The sequence below is a fragment of the Mastacembelus armatus genome, chromosome 7, assembly GCF_900324485.2.
Source record: "Mastacembelus armatus chromosome 7, fMasArm1.2, whole genome shotgun sequence".
NCBI lineage: Eukaryota > Metazoa > Chordata > Actinopteri > Synbranchiformes > Mastacembelidae > Mastacembelus > Mastacembelus armatus.
Genome location: NC_046639.1, coordinates 22,235,930 through 22,253,649, shown reverse-complemented (window position 1 = coordinate 22,253,649; position 17,720 = coordinate 22,235,930). Strand labels below are relative to the sequence as shown.

Genomic DNA, 17,720 nt, shown 5'->3' with positions numbered 1-17,720 from the left:
AGTGACAAGGTGACACACACCACTGGTATGGTACTTTTTCACAGCAGACATTTCAATTTTTAGTTTCTTTGATTCCACTGCAACTGACAAAATCATTTCCAAATGCACATATTAAGTACAATTATTACTACCATCCTACATCTGAACAAAATGCGTCTTCTGTCTTTAGATTTAAATTATACTAAATAGTAGAATGTACAAAATATTCAGTATGTGTCAGTGACTATAAACAACTTCTGAGATGTAAAAGAAGTAAGAATAAAGAGCAGATTTTTAATTATAGGTGCAAAGAAATGAACTGATGTCTCGGTCTAACAACTCAAAAAGTTGTGACTTGTTTTTTGGAGGACAGATTGTTCGATGTCATGTAGGTGTAACAAGAGACTTTGTGGAAACCCTTGGCAACAACATTCGGGCTGTTGTTATATGAAAAGGTGGCCATCAGCAGTTTAGTGCCAGGTGAAGTAGCCATGATGGACACCTTCTTCTCTATCTTCTGGCCTGGCTTTAGGAGAACCATTCTGGGCGACAGAGAAGAAGAGAAACTAAATAAGGGCTGATTAATACCGCCAATTATTCCATGAAGCCTTTGCCAGTTACAAGCTCCCAAAACTCATTTTCGGGCTGTTTTAAGCCAAAGAGGCAGATGCCAAAGCAGTTTTATGGCTCCACTATTTAGAATAGTGATGTATTACTCTTAACTACACATCCCCCCAGACAGCAGAAATAAGGCCTTCAACTAAATTAAACTCCAATACCCAAAATCTGACCCTCTCCCAGACTAAACCATATTCACATTTGACCTGGTAATCATGTATTTGTATTTTTATTTATTGTTTATAGCAGTTTGTTTTTCTTTCAGTACCATTTGTTTTTTTTTTTATTACATTCTGAACTATTTAACTTAAATTAACACTCAACCTGCTTTGGCAACCATTAAGTAGAGAAATAGACGAGGGGATCAATGCATAAATTTAACCCCCAGCTGACCTGTCCCTCCTCCACAGACCTACACAGCCACAATCAAATCTAACAACCATTATCCTCCAGCTACTGCAAAACATACCTGACCACATTTCTTAAACAATTAAAAATACACAGTTTATCATATGATCACATTCCAGTAATGTCACACATATTTCCTTAAGCTGGAAAGTAAACATGGTTTCTGGTTTAACAACCCTTAGGGTGGAGCCTCAGCTAGCAACAACCAGTACTGTACAGTCATTTCAGAATAATGGTTTATTGTATTTCTCAGTCCAACTTCCCAGCACTTACCTGGCCTCATGTTTCCCCTGTAACAGGCCAGATCCCTCCACAGTCAGCACACATCCATTCAGAGTTTTGGTAAACTTGTTGGTGAAGGACACGTGCGATACGTACTCATTCTTCATTTGGATGCTGTCTCCTCCTTCGATCTGCAGAAGAGCCACAGTTAGATGATCAAACGAAGACAACTAATTCAGCTATTCGCATCTTTGCTTAAAATATAATTCAAATTAATTATTTATATGGCAAGAGACATAGAAAACATTAAATAAAACCATATATTTGTCTTTTTTTACAGAGCAGTGGGATAATTAAATTTAGGTAAACTATTTTGCACTGGTTGTGTGTCTGTGTTCTTCAGAAAAAAAACTTCAACTTGTTACATACAGTCAAAGACCATGAAACAGATCAAGCTGAGAATATGAAAGAAAAACTATAGGAAGAAAATGCTATACAATTAATCTGTGTATATACTTTGTGAGCTGAACAGAAAGGAAGGTGGGTGCTGGTATACCTCTATAGTTATCTCTGGTGAGCTTATGTTAAACTCCTGTGCAGCCAGAGCTGTTTCTTTGGTCCGTACATCCCTTATCACCACTGCCAGATTCACAATGTCATTATCTGCCAAGGCGGACTCATACTCAGTGGGAGCAATGATGTGAGGGAGCAACAAAACTGCAGAGAATGTAACAGATTTGGAAAAATGAACACAAGATGATAAAAAGAATTTAAACATAAGGTGTAAATAATCCTTACCAGCAATACAAATGTTAGCAAGCCACTAAATACTAAAAACAAAATAGTGTTAAATGAGATAATTCAGCTTGAGTATCAGGGACTGTACATATTCATTTTGCACGTTAACCATGAATGTTTTTGTTAGTGAACTCCTCACCTCCACCAGGCTGCATGTGCACCTCTTTGCATGTTCTCCAGAAGCACTTATGAGGGCTGCTGTTGTAGTCTTTAATCTCAGCATTGATGTGTTCCACTAGGACCCTGGGGACGCTTAAGTGGTTTGTGACCGTCACAAGGATGCGGATGCAATCACCTAATGATGGCATCCGATCTATGTTTAGAGATACCTCCAAATTAGGTGACAGTCCTCCTGGAGATGAAGAGATGTGTTCATTGTTTCATATAGCAGCCAGATAAACCAATGAAGAAAAGGATGTATTTGTAACAGATTCAAATGTTGACATATTTAGTATGTTCAGTTGTCTCTGAATTTGATCAAATACTTTATAGCCAGAAGTATAGGGAACTTCCATCCAATTAGTGCTTTCATCTGCCTCACTCACAGGTGCAGAAACATATTTATGAGAGAAAAACATTCAGACCACAAAGATGAAGATGCTTTGTTAAACAACCACTCACCTGTCCTTGCTCTGCTTGTTGCAGTGCCCACTTGCTGCTCCTCTGTAAAAGGAAAGAAATCAGAGAGAAAAACTATATCGCTCACACCTTCTACGGTCTCTACACATTGCATTTGCATTATGCTTGCCATTACACAAACTGACTGCTTTTTTAAAAAACATACATTATTATAGTGGGGCCGACCTGTTTGTTTTTATCTCAGCAACTCTATCTCTGGCAAGCTTCACAGTCTTACTTTTCTTGCTCTTATAAGCCTGTGTTATATTCTCTGGTCTGTCTGAGCCGATGCTCTTGGTGTATATCAGCTGTCCCACCAACTTTGTGTCCACCATGCTCCCCACCACCATCCCATCATGCACAATCAGGCGTATGATGTCGGCATTAACAGAGGCATAGATGAATGGGGTGTCATATGGGGCATGAAGGCAGCGCTGCTGGATGGCAACAACAGGACAAGGACCACAGCAAAATATCCCTGCAATGAAACATGTGTGCAATGTTACATATTATTTAATATTCACTACATTTATAGTCACCTGGAGTCTTTCATTTCCATACAACTTTCTACTTCTACTCAACTACATTTGAGGGGGAATTCATTTTTATTGCAAAACTACTAAGAGTTTTCAGCCTGTCAAATATGATGTTTTGCTGCTTTTCTTTTGAATTATTACTTTGACTTAGAGTATTTTTACAAATAAAAGAGGTGTCTTCTACCACTTTTTCAAAAGGTACAAAAAAAATGACTCCAAATAAATAATGGTGCCATGTTGAGACTCACCGCCACTCTTCTTCTGAGGGGTTGGATCTAGTACTTGCCAGCCATCAAACCCTGCACCAAGGTCTGGTCTTCTCATCCAGCACTCTACCCACACATTGAAGTTCCTGGAAGAGCAAACACAAGCATGTGTTTATATTTTCATTCACTAATGGAGATGGAAGTGCATATACACATAAGACATAAAATACAAAATCACAAGCAAAAGAACTTGCAAGACAAACAGCCAAATAAAAATGCAGCAACGTGCTAACATAAACAAACAGAAATGTAGGTTACTACTCTTCTACAGATTCATGTATTCATATAAAACTGTCTTTAACAACAAAAAATCAATACAGTGCTTAAAGAAAAAACACAGTTTAACTGTATTTTGCCAGATTATCCTGACACAACTGAAATATCAACTGTTATCTTCATAGTTTGACACCAACCAAATGCTGCCCCTTGAAAGGTTGAGCTTCTCTCCTGTGCTTGAGTAATATTCCTCAATTTTCAGGCTGGCATCACAGTCATGGCCCGCATTAAAAACTGTCACCACCCTGGAGGGAATCCCCAGCACTCTCATCACTGAAAAGAAAAATATCTGTCTTTAATATTGGCTGTATAATCAAATTAAGCCTGCAGTATTAAGCCTGGTTATTAAAAATTAAAAAAAAAAACAAAACTCAAATTAAGTTATATTTGTTTCGTAAACTGGTGGCAATATTTTAACAGCAAAGTAACCCGGCATAAAAAAGAAAAACATTTTCTTAGACTTTAGAAAGCTCCTCCAGGGCCGTAGACTACGTTACTCAACTGTTCACAGCCTGACGCTGCATTTTGCATTTTGGTGTTATCAAAATTACAATTTTACAAGTTATAAAGACGCCTGGAAAAGTTTTCTGAAAGCTCTAAAATATCTAATTTGCCATTGACTAATATAGAAAAGGCTGTAAACCAAACAAATATTGATGCTTGACAAAGACCAGTGTTCAGTGTAATTAAACCCAAATTCTATGGGTATGCTGTAGTACAGTCAATGTACGTTGTCTTACAACCATCTTGATGACAAGAGCTTTGACACATGAATAATCGAATCTCTAACATCAAGGCTGTAGATGTGAACCCAGCTCCAAAGTTTTTTGCTTCTGACAAAAAATGCTTCATCCATTGACAGTAAAGGCAATTGGCCTTGTCAGCAAAACCTGGAACTAATCAACAACGTTGATTTATGAATGGGCAACTAATATTTCTGAGAAAACCAAACACTGACAGATGTGTCACTGTAAAGCAAAAGCTTTGCTGACTCTCTGACAATGGATGATACAGGACTTAGTAGGTTCATTAAAATTCCAATGAGATTGAGGGGAAACTGCTCTGCACCTACAAAACTTAATTGTTGGCATCAATTTTGGCTTAAATACACTTGGGTCCCAATTATTAGTTGTACCTGTGCATAGGACAGATGCAAAGACCCAGCACTGTCCGTAACGTACAGGGCTGCATTTGGACGTGACCCAGCGGTGAAGGATATCAGCACTGCTGCTCCACTCTGGAGGCTTAACACCACCTTTGCAGTCGCCCTGCCACCTTCCCTTCAATATACCCATGTTCACCTGGAACAGGAGGAGACACATTACTGACTTTTCTTTCTGTATTGTGAAACAACATAGAAAATTGTTCTTCAGTACACTTCAACCAAAACTGATGACATTTCACATATTTAAAGAATTTGGATTGTTGTATCTCACCATAGCACAGACAACCCTACTGAGGTAGACGGGATCTGCTCGTTTAATGCGGTCTTTGTGTTTGTTACTGAGGTGTTGTGGACTGACCTCCAGGAGTTTCAGACATGCCTCTAGGACTCCAGGCTCATACTGCAATTATGGAAACACAAACATAACTGTACATTATTCTTATCTGCAAATAAGGCTGCAATTATACAGTACATGATTAATATGCAGCTGTTTCACGTTGTTGGCTGTCACATACCTGACCAAATGACCAGGGCCGTATAGTAACATTCAGATTGGTGCCTGTGTACACCAGCCCATAATCACTTTTGATATACTCTTGTAGTTGGACATCAAGTGGCATATACACTGGGTCATCTGAAAAGTAACAGTGTGGAATGGCTTCTATAAGATTATTATAGCAAACATCTTATTACCAGGAGCGAGTGTTAATACATCGACCCACCTCTCAACCAGGGGTTGCAGAGCAGCACAAATCTTCCCACTGCGTAGCTCCTTCTGTTCTGCTTGGTCTCTATGTGGACCAGGAGGTCATACAGAGCCACTGAGGACAACACAGGGGAGCAGACGTAGATAGTAGCTGACTGAGGATGCACATTGCCTGGGTAGATTTTGGCTGACCAGCATTGGGGATCAGAACCCTTGTCAGAAAACTGGACTGGGATTCTCTCCGACAGATTGCCTGTGTGGTGAACAACAATGCATGAGAAGTCAGACTGTTGCTTTTGAATAAAGACATAAAATGGGGTTTCTCTTATGCACATTTGAACTCAAACAATAAAACACACCATTACTCAATTCAGCACACCAGGAGTCTGTGGCTACTGCAATCTGGTGAATCTGTGCTGAATGTAGCTCTACAGGCAGTACTGACTTTATGACTCTATCTGCTACTGCCACTATTTGTTTTAACATTTATATTCATCACATAATTGTCACTTCTTCTTTTCTGTAATGTCTCTGCTGTTTACTTTATCTTGTCAATGAGATAAGAATAATACCACTTTCAAGTCTGTGTGCCAAGTGTGGAGCTGGAGTGAGGACAGACCCAGCCCAGCAGAGCATAATTATATTACTAGCCAACACTGGCTAAAATTAGCCACTAGTTAAGGTAGTGCTACTAACAAACAGCATTAGTCATACCAGACAAGGGTGTAGGTTTCTGTTTTATTGTACATGAGTTTCATCCCTTGCTTCAAATGTGAGCAGACCTGGTCTTATCTTTGTCAGCATACCTAAGCAAACCTCCAGCACTAGGCTGTCAGTGTAAGGCTTCCACACCCGGCCGTGAAACGTCAAAGTCAGTCTGAAAGGTTTCCCTCGTCGCACCACCAGGTGCGTTTTGCTCAGCTCCTGTGTCTCGTGGGAAATGTGGTTTTCATAAGTCTCAAAGTTGACAAACTTCAGACTGCAGTGGGCATCAACAGTGCCTGGAAAAAACCAGATAAGATATTACAAAAAAAAGTATTTACCCAGTAGTGACGTGAAAAACGAGCAAAAAGAGGTGGGACTTTGAAGAAAAAGCAGAAAATTTCATTTTGACAGTATATTTCTAATGAACTGTTGAGTTTTTGGCTGCTGCTAGGTAACAAAAGCAAAATACAAAGCAATACAGCAGTTAGTCCTGGACCACCTTCATAACTTTACAGCCTCTCTTGGTGCATCATTACCTACTTGTTTCATAAAGATGGTTAGTAAAACAAATACTCTTCAGTACAATGTCACAATAAAACCTTGAGTCTTAAATGACAACTTCATTTCAAGACATTATATCAGCTATATCTTAAACTTCATTTAATTTGAAAGTAATTCAAAAGTGTGAGTACTTTTTCTCTGAGGTGGGAAAAGCTTAAAGTTTAAACAATTAGCAGACTGAACTCACCACTGATGTGTGTTTGCTGCTTGCAGTCCATGGTCTGAAAGTGTTGTGACTGAAGGAATGACAGGTATGCTCCACCTTCACACTGATAAAATCTCACTCTCCTACTTAATTGAAATATTCTGCCCATAGTGGTCAACAAAGACAAACCAGTTACCAGTAACAGTTTTATTAAACAAATATTAAACTGGTCAATTCCAGCTTGGTAGGCAGCAGCAGGTCAATGGGGGACTTTAACCATACAATGTACTCTAATGTAATAAACACCACAACGTTTGATGATAACACCAGAGACAGAATCTCCTATACATTGTAAACCAGGTCAGTGCAACAGCGACTGGTTGACAATGAGTTTCTCATTTAACTTGAGTCATTTTAAAGCCATTTGGTGCATTGCTTTATTTTATACATTTGATTATATTAACAGGGCCCCAATGAACCTCACTTGCCATTTGATAGTTAATGGCCATAGGTGCATATGTAACCTTTAAATGTACTGTATTTCTGTTCAGTTTACTGCAACACATTATATGCACCATTGACTTGGTTTCAGTGCCTGCCTGTTTCTCCTCAATGGCCCCCTCTCTTTTATCAGCACAGGTCCCATCGTCTCAGTTCCTCACTTCTCTAATGGAAATAATTTACTCAATACCAATACCTGAAATATGCTAACTGTGAAAACATTTTTGCATTTACTATAAATATGAATATTAAAAACCCTCTCTTCCCACACATACCCACATATTAAAACAATATTTCCGTCAGGGAATGATTAATATCCATCCTGAGGGAGGAAGATTGAGCAACTTCAAACCATGCCACTGCATCTCTTGTGTCATATTCATCTTTTGATGTCAAACCCGAATGTTTTCAGTCTTCAGCAAAAATAAAGGAATTGCCCTCACTGTTCCAATACTTTTGGAGGGGATTATAGGTGGACTTCAGTTATATTGAGCATATAATTTTAAGAGGCCCTGAATTACGACATTTTACTGCATATCTTTTTATAAAAGTCAACAGAATGAGATTAAAATTTATATTTATAACATTAACCAAACCAATCTAACAGTCCAAATACTGCCTCTGTGTAGGATCATATTTAACCAGCTTTATACTACAAATACATAAAACCACGCATTATGCACTACTGAGTGGATTTCTTAACGTTGATATTCCATCTGTTCTGGGTGAGGGCTCCATTGAGCTGCTTGGTGAGATCATTTTATAAATTTTATAAATTAAGTTGCTGAACTTTAAATGTATTCTTCTGGTTATTTCTGGTTGAAAAGTCTATGAGATCCAAAAAAAAAAAAAACAAAACATTTTGAATCACTGATTTTAGTATGTATGAAGCCTATTCTACCTACAGTTCATTATCTGCATCATATATCAGTGACATCATTTAAAAACTGTACTTGTGTTTCTAAATGTAACTATTAAATGGCAGATTACAGGTATTCCCTACATAGGTGACTAACGCCTACAATCACATTACAAAATAGCTTGAAGTATTAAATTACAATAACATTTTGAAGTTACAGCAAATGATTAACATAATGTTGTGTTAATGTTAAATGGAGTACTATATTTTTGGTATTACATCTATTTTTGTTTAACAGAAACAAGATGTGATGCAAAAAGGTCAAATCAAAATAGTTTTAATTTTTTTTTTCCCAAAGAAAATTTGATACAAATTCGCATACTGGGGCCCATTATTCACAGACAAGTACAAACATGTATTTTGTTTTTAACCAGAATGTGGCATGAAAAAAAGTCAATCTCTCAATCGTTAGTTGTTGGATGAGCCAGTTTCCACCTAAAAGCACTTTGAACAGTGACTGAATCAAGGTTGGAGTCAATGTTCTGTTAAACCACAGCAAGATCACAGACTACACCTTCAACCTTTTGCTGTATAACTCTGACCTTGACACATGGTTAACACCTTTTGACATGACCACCTTTTTAAAGTTATTCATAGTGTTATATATAGTGATTGGATCAAATGTTCATAATTCAGTACAGATCTATTTCAAAAATGTTTGCTTGAGTCCTTATTTACACTTCATTAAGCACATCTAGCTAAAACTAATGCAACAACTCAAATCACAACTGCCCAAAAACAATTTCAACAAAAGCTCAACATTATCACCTTCATGAAGATGTACTATAGCACGGCTGTATTTGACTGCATTAGTTTTAGCTGTGTACCGAATAAACTGCTGAGCATATAATTACATTCCTAAGATTCTCCAAAACAAATCTGAAATATACAGACTGATTAACTGAAGGTGTCTGGACTGTAACCCAAGTGCAAATGTTACATTTAACCTTTTTTTTTTTTTTTTTTTTTTAATAAACAAAACAGCATGAAACATCTGAAAAAATTCGATTCCTTCACCACGACCACACTCAAAAAGAAATCCTGCTTTGACTGCAACTATTTTACCATACCAAGGCAATGATTAATCTTGTTGAGAACCAACACATGACCAAACTTCACCAAGGATGACAACATACTGTTCATATTTCAAGAACAATGATGATCAGTTTTGCTAGAAATAAGTTACACGCCACACGGGGGCAAAAACACTGTAAGAATGATGCAGGTTATAAAAGAAGTGTAACAACTCTCAGATGCTTTTGAAATAAGATGCTGGATTTAAGGTTTAAGTCAAGGGTGAAGAAAACCACTCAATACCTGTACAACCTTAGAATAGCAATGTTGCCTGCAACACAAAGAAATATTTACTCTGAAAGACTGAAAGATATGAAGAATCACATGAAGTGACTGATTGTGTGAACACTCATAAAAACGTAAAATATATTTTTAGCATCATTAGCCAATGCAAAGGTTGCACATGCACAACAGATGAGTCAGGAAAAATATTTTCTGAGGCAGGAAAAACAAGGCAAAATATAAGTGTGCTTCATATTAAAAGCTAATTTACAAACAAAAGACTTGTTGTTTATCATTAAAGGACAGAGTGTTATTTGTTTGGATTTTCCAATTAAAATTGTGGGTGTCAAATCCCTCCCTGACATGAGATGAATGAAAAAAATGTACCTTTTTTTTCTTCTAATAAAACCTCTTTTTGTTTGTTTTTTTAAATAAATACTAAAGTCAACTAAACGATTTCTATTTTACACACACATGTACCCACACACATTAAAACCCAACGCTTTAAGAATGCCAAAACCATTAACTCACATAGCTTAGAACAACAAACGTTTCTAACAAACATGTAGCAGGACAGTATTTCATCTTCATATGCTGAGTACATGATGTGAAAACGTCTTAGTTATTGCTGCTTTTTCATTTGAAGATAACTGTGGTTTCTAGAAAAACACAACTATGACATATAGTAGTATGTCAAAATGAAGCTTGGCTTGACAAGTACAGAAACCATTTGTGGGGATAAGCTGCACCTCCCATTGCTTTGTAGAAAGTACGAATTAAGGCATCCACATGAACTGATCTGAAGATCATATACTGACTAATAACAGGCTGTCCCTGTTTTAAATTCCTTTCATTCTGAGTCAACCACTTTCACTTAACCCTTAACCCTGACTAAAGTCATCACCCCTCGACACTGACTAGATCTGTAAAAGAAAAGATGAAGCTGTTTAAGTCATTTTTAACAATAAACAGACTGCATCCGTTGAAAAACATGCAATGAAGAGTATGTAATGTAACGTATTTACTGCTGGGAACTTCTCCATAATGAGAACAGTTGGGCGGTTTCAGGAGCATTAATCTACAGACTTCTGGTAAACTTTTCTCACTTGAGCCCTTGGCTGAAAAATTGAAAGAAAAAGAAAAACCACACGCTGTCTTCAAGCATTTTCTACACCTGTAAAAATCTATTATCAACTTACACGTCACCCATGTTTGCATCAAAAACATTGATTTAAGACTTAGCTCTGCTCTGAACACCTGAGACTATGGCTAAACGCCTAGCTAACTAACAAAGAACATATTCAGTATTAGTTTTTACCTGCCATCATAACTGCAGCAGTCTATCATCACCTGGTTTCCTACCCACCAACTAAATATGAGACATTAATTGCTTATTTTTCCTTCAAATCTACATTATTTGTCAGACTGTGGAGTTTCTGCTTTTGTTGTTTAGACAAAAATGGCTTTCGAGTACTTGAGTTATCACACACCTGAAGAAGTGAGGACAGATTTTCTTATGACACTGCCAAGTGTTTTTTTTTTTTTTTTTTGAAGAAAATTAACCAATATTTAACAAATCAATGGCAACACTTATTACCATTTATTTGAATAGTTCCCCCAAAAGCATCTTGGTTTTTAGTTTGTGTTCAACCCACTAAAAACAAATTAGAATCCACTGACTGGAGATTAGGGCAGCACGGTGGGGAAAGTGGTTTCCACTGTCGCCTCACAGAGGAAGGTTCACCCCTGGACTTTCTGTGAGGTGTTTTCTCTGGATACTCCAGCTCCATCCCACACTCCGAAGACATGCAGGGGAATTGGTGTCTTCAAATTGCCCCTTTTCAGAGTGTGTGTGTGTGTTTGTCTGTCTGTGTGTGTCAGCTCTGTGATAGAGTAGTTATCTGTCTGGGGTGTGAAGGATAAACCACGAGCCATATTTTACAAACTCTAGTTAATCCACTAGGAATTGTGGAATATGTGCAAATCTGTTCTGGGACTCGGGTGTTAGAGAGATAAAAGGATCCAGTTTTTCAGGATTCCAGAGTCTTAGACACAAATTATTTCTGAAGGTTTTGCCTTTCGTTTTGTGCTTATAAGGACCTCTGCTGTTGTGAAAAAAATATTGAAAGAGTGAACGTTCACTGTAGCTCCAAGATGTTTTTGGAAAACATGTCCCTGAATCTGCACTACTCTTGATTCTGGTTTCAGTGCAAGCAGCTTCAGCCTAAAACTCTGAGCTGCAGCTGTTTCCCTTTAGGAAAAAACATTTTATCTATGAAACCAGCCTCATGAGTTACAGCATGTAAATTAATCAGTGTTAAGAAAACCAGGCATCAATACTCCACACACAAACACCTGAAAAATCTGTTTGGATTAAACATAATCAGTTACAAGAAAAACCTTACTTAATATTAAAATAACATTCATATAAATAATTTAAATAGCTATACTAAAGCTAAAGTCTTGGTCTAAAATGTTTAAATTGCCAGAGACATACTAATAATGTGCTATACAATTTTGGGGCCTTTTTGACATTTTGTAGTTGGTATTTTGGGGAATAACTATAAGAGACATTTTCCCATATCAAACTGTGCATGAAGTCTGGAATTCTAAGGAAAATTTGTCCATAAAAGATTGATTTCCATCTCTCCTTTATAAGCCAAAGGAAACAGAAGAAAAATCCTAAATTCAGAACGACTTGCCCACTTGTTCATCCTCTCCTTGTCTTTTTCATCTAACCGTCCCCCAGAACTTGTGCTAGGTCATCAAAGTCACAATCAAACAGTTCACTGATTCCTTCGTTGTCCTCCAGTCCAAAATGGTAGTCATGACTGTGAGGGGGGGACAGGTTGATGAAACCGTCCAATGGAAGAGGGAGGCCCTCTCCACTTAGGAAGTCCGAGGAGGAGAGGGGTGAGAGGTCAAAATCGGGCATGTCTCCAAGGCTGGAGAACGGGTCCCCTCCCAGGAGTGATTCTGTCATAGAAGGTAAAATGTAAAAAACCCTGGACTGGCTCACAGTAGCATTTGACAATTTGCTGTTACTGGGTTTTGATTAGTAACGAAAAATTACCCATCATAAAGTCTGTAAAATGTCTTTGCTAACAAAAATGATGGCAGATGTGTGAGTCAGGAGAAACAACCAGAAACAAGCCAACATGAGGAAAGAATGAAGGTTTATTGTGGAAAAAGAGGCTTTCAACACACTGAACACACTGATTTTATTTGTTACTGAAATTTTAAAACTGGACTTAAATAATGTATATTTACTTACTTTAAATGTGAACACTCACCTGCGTCACCACCTAACACCAGTGATGAGGGATCCTGCTGGGAGGCTGCTGTCACTGTGGATGATGTGGATGCTGGCGATGATAAGCCCACTTCTACGGAGGATCTGGATGGTCTGGGCTGTGATTGGTCTGTGGGTTGTGTGGGAGGCGGGGCCAGAGAGGGGTCAGTATTGGGTTTCGAAGGACTACTTCCTGTCATGGGGCTACAGACACCAGAGCTGTCTTCTGGACAAAGGAAGACATCGATGGGACCCCTTGTGCTCCTCAGTGACACCTGGTAACCCTGAGAGATATAGACAAATACAGAACACACCGTCATGTGACAACCTCAAGACCTCAAAACAATTGCATTATAAAAAGGTAAAAAACATTCAGGCCCCAACCTCGCTGGGTTGTGAAACTTGCATCTGGGTTTCTGGTGGAGCTCTGATCACCATGACCAGCTGGTCGGGGGAATCAAATGATTTCCTCAAATCCTGGCAGCGCACATATCCCAACGTGAGAAACACAACAATTAAGGAACACAATGCATGTTAAGCTGATGACATATTAAGATTACTTACTTCAAACACTCTTCACTTAGAGACTGGGATTTTTTAATTCAAACATATCATTGAAAGATTAATTTTGTTCCTCATAATTGTACATGTAACAACGACAAACAATTAGCCCTCACTGTTTCTGCGAGAATTACTTGCAACTCATCCTAAATATATATGTGATAACACAGCCAGTTTTGGTCTCGGTGGTTAGGACACCTAAAAGTGGTCAGAAGGATATTTCTTGTTCTGTGGGTCCTCTGTGAGCAATCGCAGCTGTAGGTTGCATTTGGAAATGAGCTCATCCAGCTGTTCCTCAGCCTTTGTGAGGTCACACACCTCTCTCTGCAACTCCTTATGCCGGGAAACCAGTGTTGCATCAATTCGATTGCCACTGAAGGTGCAGAGAAGCAGTATAAATGTGAAGGATGGATACTAAATGAACATACCACTCTATTTTGTTACTGCAGTGACCATGCTTTTCAGTTGTATGTGCTATAATTTATGATTTCAGATTTTTCATTGACTGTACTTGCATTTATGATTCATACGCCAATGCCATACAGTCATTTTTGAGCTTCATTTGTATTTTTCTTTTTAGCTCAATTTATTAAGTTGAATAGTATTATAGCAATATTATTTAGTCTGGTAAAACATTTTTTTAATACTCACAGCCATTGGATGTTGTTCTTAGACTTCTTGGATATGAGCTGGATTCCCTCCAGGACATTGGTTATGTCGTAGATGCGCCTCTTCTGGACATCCAGGACCTGGGAGGCCCAGTTCAGATCCACTACGCCGTCAGCCGATTGGGACAACAGGTTCAGAAAGCGCTTGGTGGTTAGATTTAAGGAGGTGTCATACCGTGACTTTTCTGCTGTGGATCGAGGAACTGGAATGAAGGGGGAAAAAAGAGCATGTATGGGTGTCAAGACAATGCTGACAAAAATACCGGCAATTTTTTTCCTCGACACTACTCTTAATGTCCTGCAGCACAAACGGAGGCAGCAGTGCAGAAGAGAATCTCATCTCTCCTAATGGACTGGGATCAGTATGGCATTATTAAAACTGAACAGTAAAATCCGAACTGTTTAAAAATGATTAAAAACTTTTTTAGTATTAGTATAACTGAATAAAACAAGCACTGTGTCATGGAAGCAACTGGTAGGTGTTCAGAAGAACATTTCTTAATGATGGATCCTTAATATGTTTAGAAGGGGAGAGCTCACAGAAGTGGTTAGAAATGATGACACATTGTTTATAGCTCACACCAGCTTTGGCTAAAATAAAATATAAACTGGAGGGTGTGGTGACCAATAAACTCTTAGCCAGTCACATCACTGCTCTCACCACTCTGAAACAGCTGAGCTAATCAGAGTCATGCATCAAAACTCAACAACTAGAAAGATGTTTCTCCAAGTCATTATGTTTTGTCAGATTGCATTGGCTGTGCAGCCAAAGGCAGGTAGTCTATTTTACTATATCTCACAAACTGTTGCGCAAATTGTGACATAATTTACACCATTGTGCTTTTTAAAAATGTCACTTTTATTTAGAGGAAATTAGAAAGGAAGCAATGACACATAGGACTGCACAGTCACACAACATGTCATAAGGAAGTGTTTTCATCAAAATATTCACAATTTGCTTGACAGCACATTTTAATTTCGCCCAACTCTGCTCTGTGATGACACCACAGCGATGCTCAATGAGAGTTTCAGGTCAGGAAAATAAGAGCTGGAGCTCTACTTGTCATCATACTGCTATGAAAATAGGGGCATAAATATTCAACCTGAGCATCAGCATAGTTTAAGAATAAACAACAGTACAACATGAGCAGCTCTAAAATGTCTCAGTGATGTGTCACATTCCTATATTGTACCTTGTGTTTTGAATTTGTGAACAACAGTAGGTAGAATATCGAAGTCAGTGGGAGGGAGAAAACAAACTAAATAAATAAATAATGCCCGTTGTCCTCCTGTGCACCTAAAAACTAACTTTGCTCATTTCAACAGACAAATGTTAGAATTGCTTTACTGATTTCTTCTACTAGCCAGCCTGGTAAAGACAGAGTCCGGATAGCTGATGAAGTAACAGCTGCTTTCAAGTCTGTAACAAAGGTCAAAGTATATGAACTGCATGGCTGGAGCACATGCATGCAGCTAATGTTTTGCTTCCACTGTGAATTTAGTGTTAAGAATGTATGAAAATCAGCAGAGTAAGCTGTGAGTTTGTGTGTGTGTGTGTTTGTGTGTGTATATACCTCTGGGGGGGGGCAGGTGTGGAGGGTGGTGCTTGGCCTATGGATGGTCGAGTGGTGCTGACATACTGATGGTCACTATCAAGGTCCAACTTTCTCTTTACCTGCAGAATAACAAATGGTTGCAGAAAGAAACACACAAATCAATATTAATTGTCTACTACATATTACATTTATGTATTAATTATTTATTTAGGAAAAAAATGACAAGAAACAAAAACCGCTCTGCTGAATAGAGCAAAACAAAATGTTTTGAAGCAACAGGTGGATGGACTTGTACAATTCTGCACCACAGACAGAAACACATCCATGTCCACTTTTCAAAAGAACATAAGAAAGGATAACCCCTTAGCTAACCGCTTCCCTTCTTGCTCTTTCTCTTTCGCTCACCTCCATCTCACCCCCTTTTCCCGCAACACCCCCCTCTCCTCACCGGAGGTCTTCCCAGAGCCGGTCGTCTCTTGTCCTGGATCCCCACATCCACTGGTCCTTGCGGCGTGGCAAACAGCAGGATTTCCCCTGTGCTGGTGGGGGCAGAAGCTGGGTGGAGTCCCTCATTGCTGGGGCTGGTGATGATCACTATCTGGTGGTCCTCACCCAAGTTGATACTCCCAGAGTTCAGCAATGTCTCAAAGTCAGCCAACAGATCCTCCGATGTCTGTCCTGTTATCAGAGTCTCTGACATTGCAGTGTCGCTGAGTACCCCTTCACTGGACTTTTGCTGTGTTCAGGGGTCACAAACTAAGGTGCTGTAGTTGATGTATCAACACCTATTTGCATTTGCTGTACTGACTGAGTAGTGGTGAGACCCTCTGTAAGTTTGCTTGCAGGTGTTCATGACCAGCCCCAACATTTCTTAAAAACTTTCTATTTCCCAACTTTCTATCTTATTGTTTACAAACAAGCTACTATATATATATATATATATATATATATGTGTGTGCTCTAATATAATATATAACCCGAATACATGTAATAACTATGGCAAGCAACGTGCTAAAGCCAATTTAGACGTATGGTGAAAGAGCACGACAGAATGTTCTGCCAAACAGGAAATTTGGCAAATCCAATAATATTGCTAAATGCATACCAACTCTGCGCCCTGAGGCTCAGCCGCTGACGTGTTATCAAGAAAAGAGTCCAAAATTGACCTTGACAGGAATAAACGATGGAGGTTTGCAAGCTAGCAAGGCAGCAAGCTAATCTTTTGTTTTCATCTCTGTCAGTACAGTAGAGCCGTGAGGCCTGGCCACACTGCCCTGAGCTCCGCTACCGACCCTGCTAACGAGTTAGCCTGCGTCCTGACAACAAAGACCGACACAAGTTAACAAACAACCTGGTGCAGCCGTCAAACTGGCTCTACACGGCTCTAAAACTGTATATTCCTCCCTACACCTAAGACTGGACGTAGTTAAAAACCTCATAAAACTTTAAAGCAGCTTTCTAGGAGTAAGCTATCGAATTCAAATATCCACTACGCAGAAGGCATCGCCATAACTCCAAAGCATATTTGACAGTACAACCATGAAAGCGACAGTTAGTTAAGCAGAGACAACATAAATATCGTATCATACGAAAATATAGCACATTAGCATGCTAGCTAAGTTATTAGCCGTAGTTCTTCAACCCCCTCGTTTTGTTGGGGCACGCAGGAAGCAGTCCGACAAAACTGGAAATATAAGGAAATAAAGCTGCGAAACACACGCGCATCCTTTAAATCACCCGCTGTTCCTTCGGTAGCTCAACCTGGGTGCGGATCATTCACGAAATCCGCGTCTAGACCCCGTTATCGGCTGTTATTGTTGTTATTGTCCCAGCTGATCTACATCTAAACAAGGATCGCACGGTTTTCGCGCGAAATCTTTTTTGCCGCGAAACCGGCACGTGTGTCAATCCAACGGTTACCATT

At 38.9% G+C, this 17,720-nt stretch overlaps 2 protein-coding genes across 2 annotated transcripts; both read right to left on the bottom strand.

Annotated features, from left to right (window-relative positions):
- Positions 1-319: 319 nt before the first annotated feature.
- LOC113145218 (protein-glutamine gamma-glutamyltransferase 2-like) lies at positions 320-7,076 on the bottom strand. Its single transcript, XM_026331663.1, is given in 14 exon segments — positions 320-521; positions 1,279-1,418; positions 1,784-1,944; positions 2,165-2,377; positions 2,752-2,788; positions 2,874-3,121; positions 3,428-3,531; positions 3,859-3,994; positions 4,857-5,022; positions 5,158-5,286; positions 5,402-5,520; positions 5,609-5,845; positions 6,399-6,593; positions 7,046-7,076. Coding segments are annotated over 14 exon segments (2,118 nt in total).
- A 1,608-nt stretch (positions 7,077-8,684) lies between these two features.
- On the bottom strand, positions 8,685-17,697 carry e2f1 (E2F transcription factor 1). Its single transcript, XM_026332886.2, has 7 exons — positions 16,245-17,697; positions 15,818-15,915; positions 14,224-14,445; positions 13,793-13,945; positions 13,396-13,510; positions 13,013-13,295; positions 8,685-12,695 (listed from the first exon to the last, which is right to left on the bottom strand). Exons 1-7 carry the CDS (start codon positions 16,494-16,496, stop codon positions 12,454-12,456), a joined length of 1,365 nt encoding a protein of 454 aa, XP_026188671.1. The 5' UTR covers positions 16,497-17,697; the 3' UTR covers positions 8,685-12,453.
- Between the last annotated feature and the right edge of the window lie 23 nt (positions 17,698-17,720).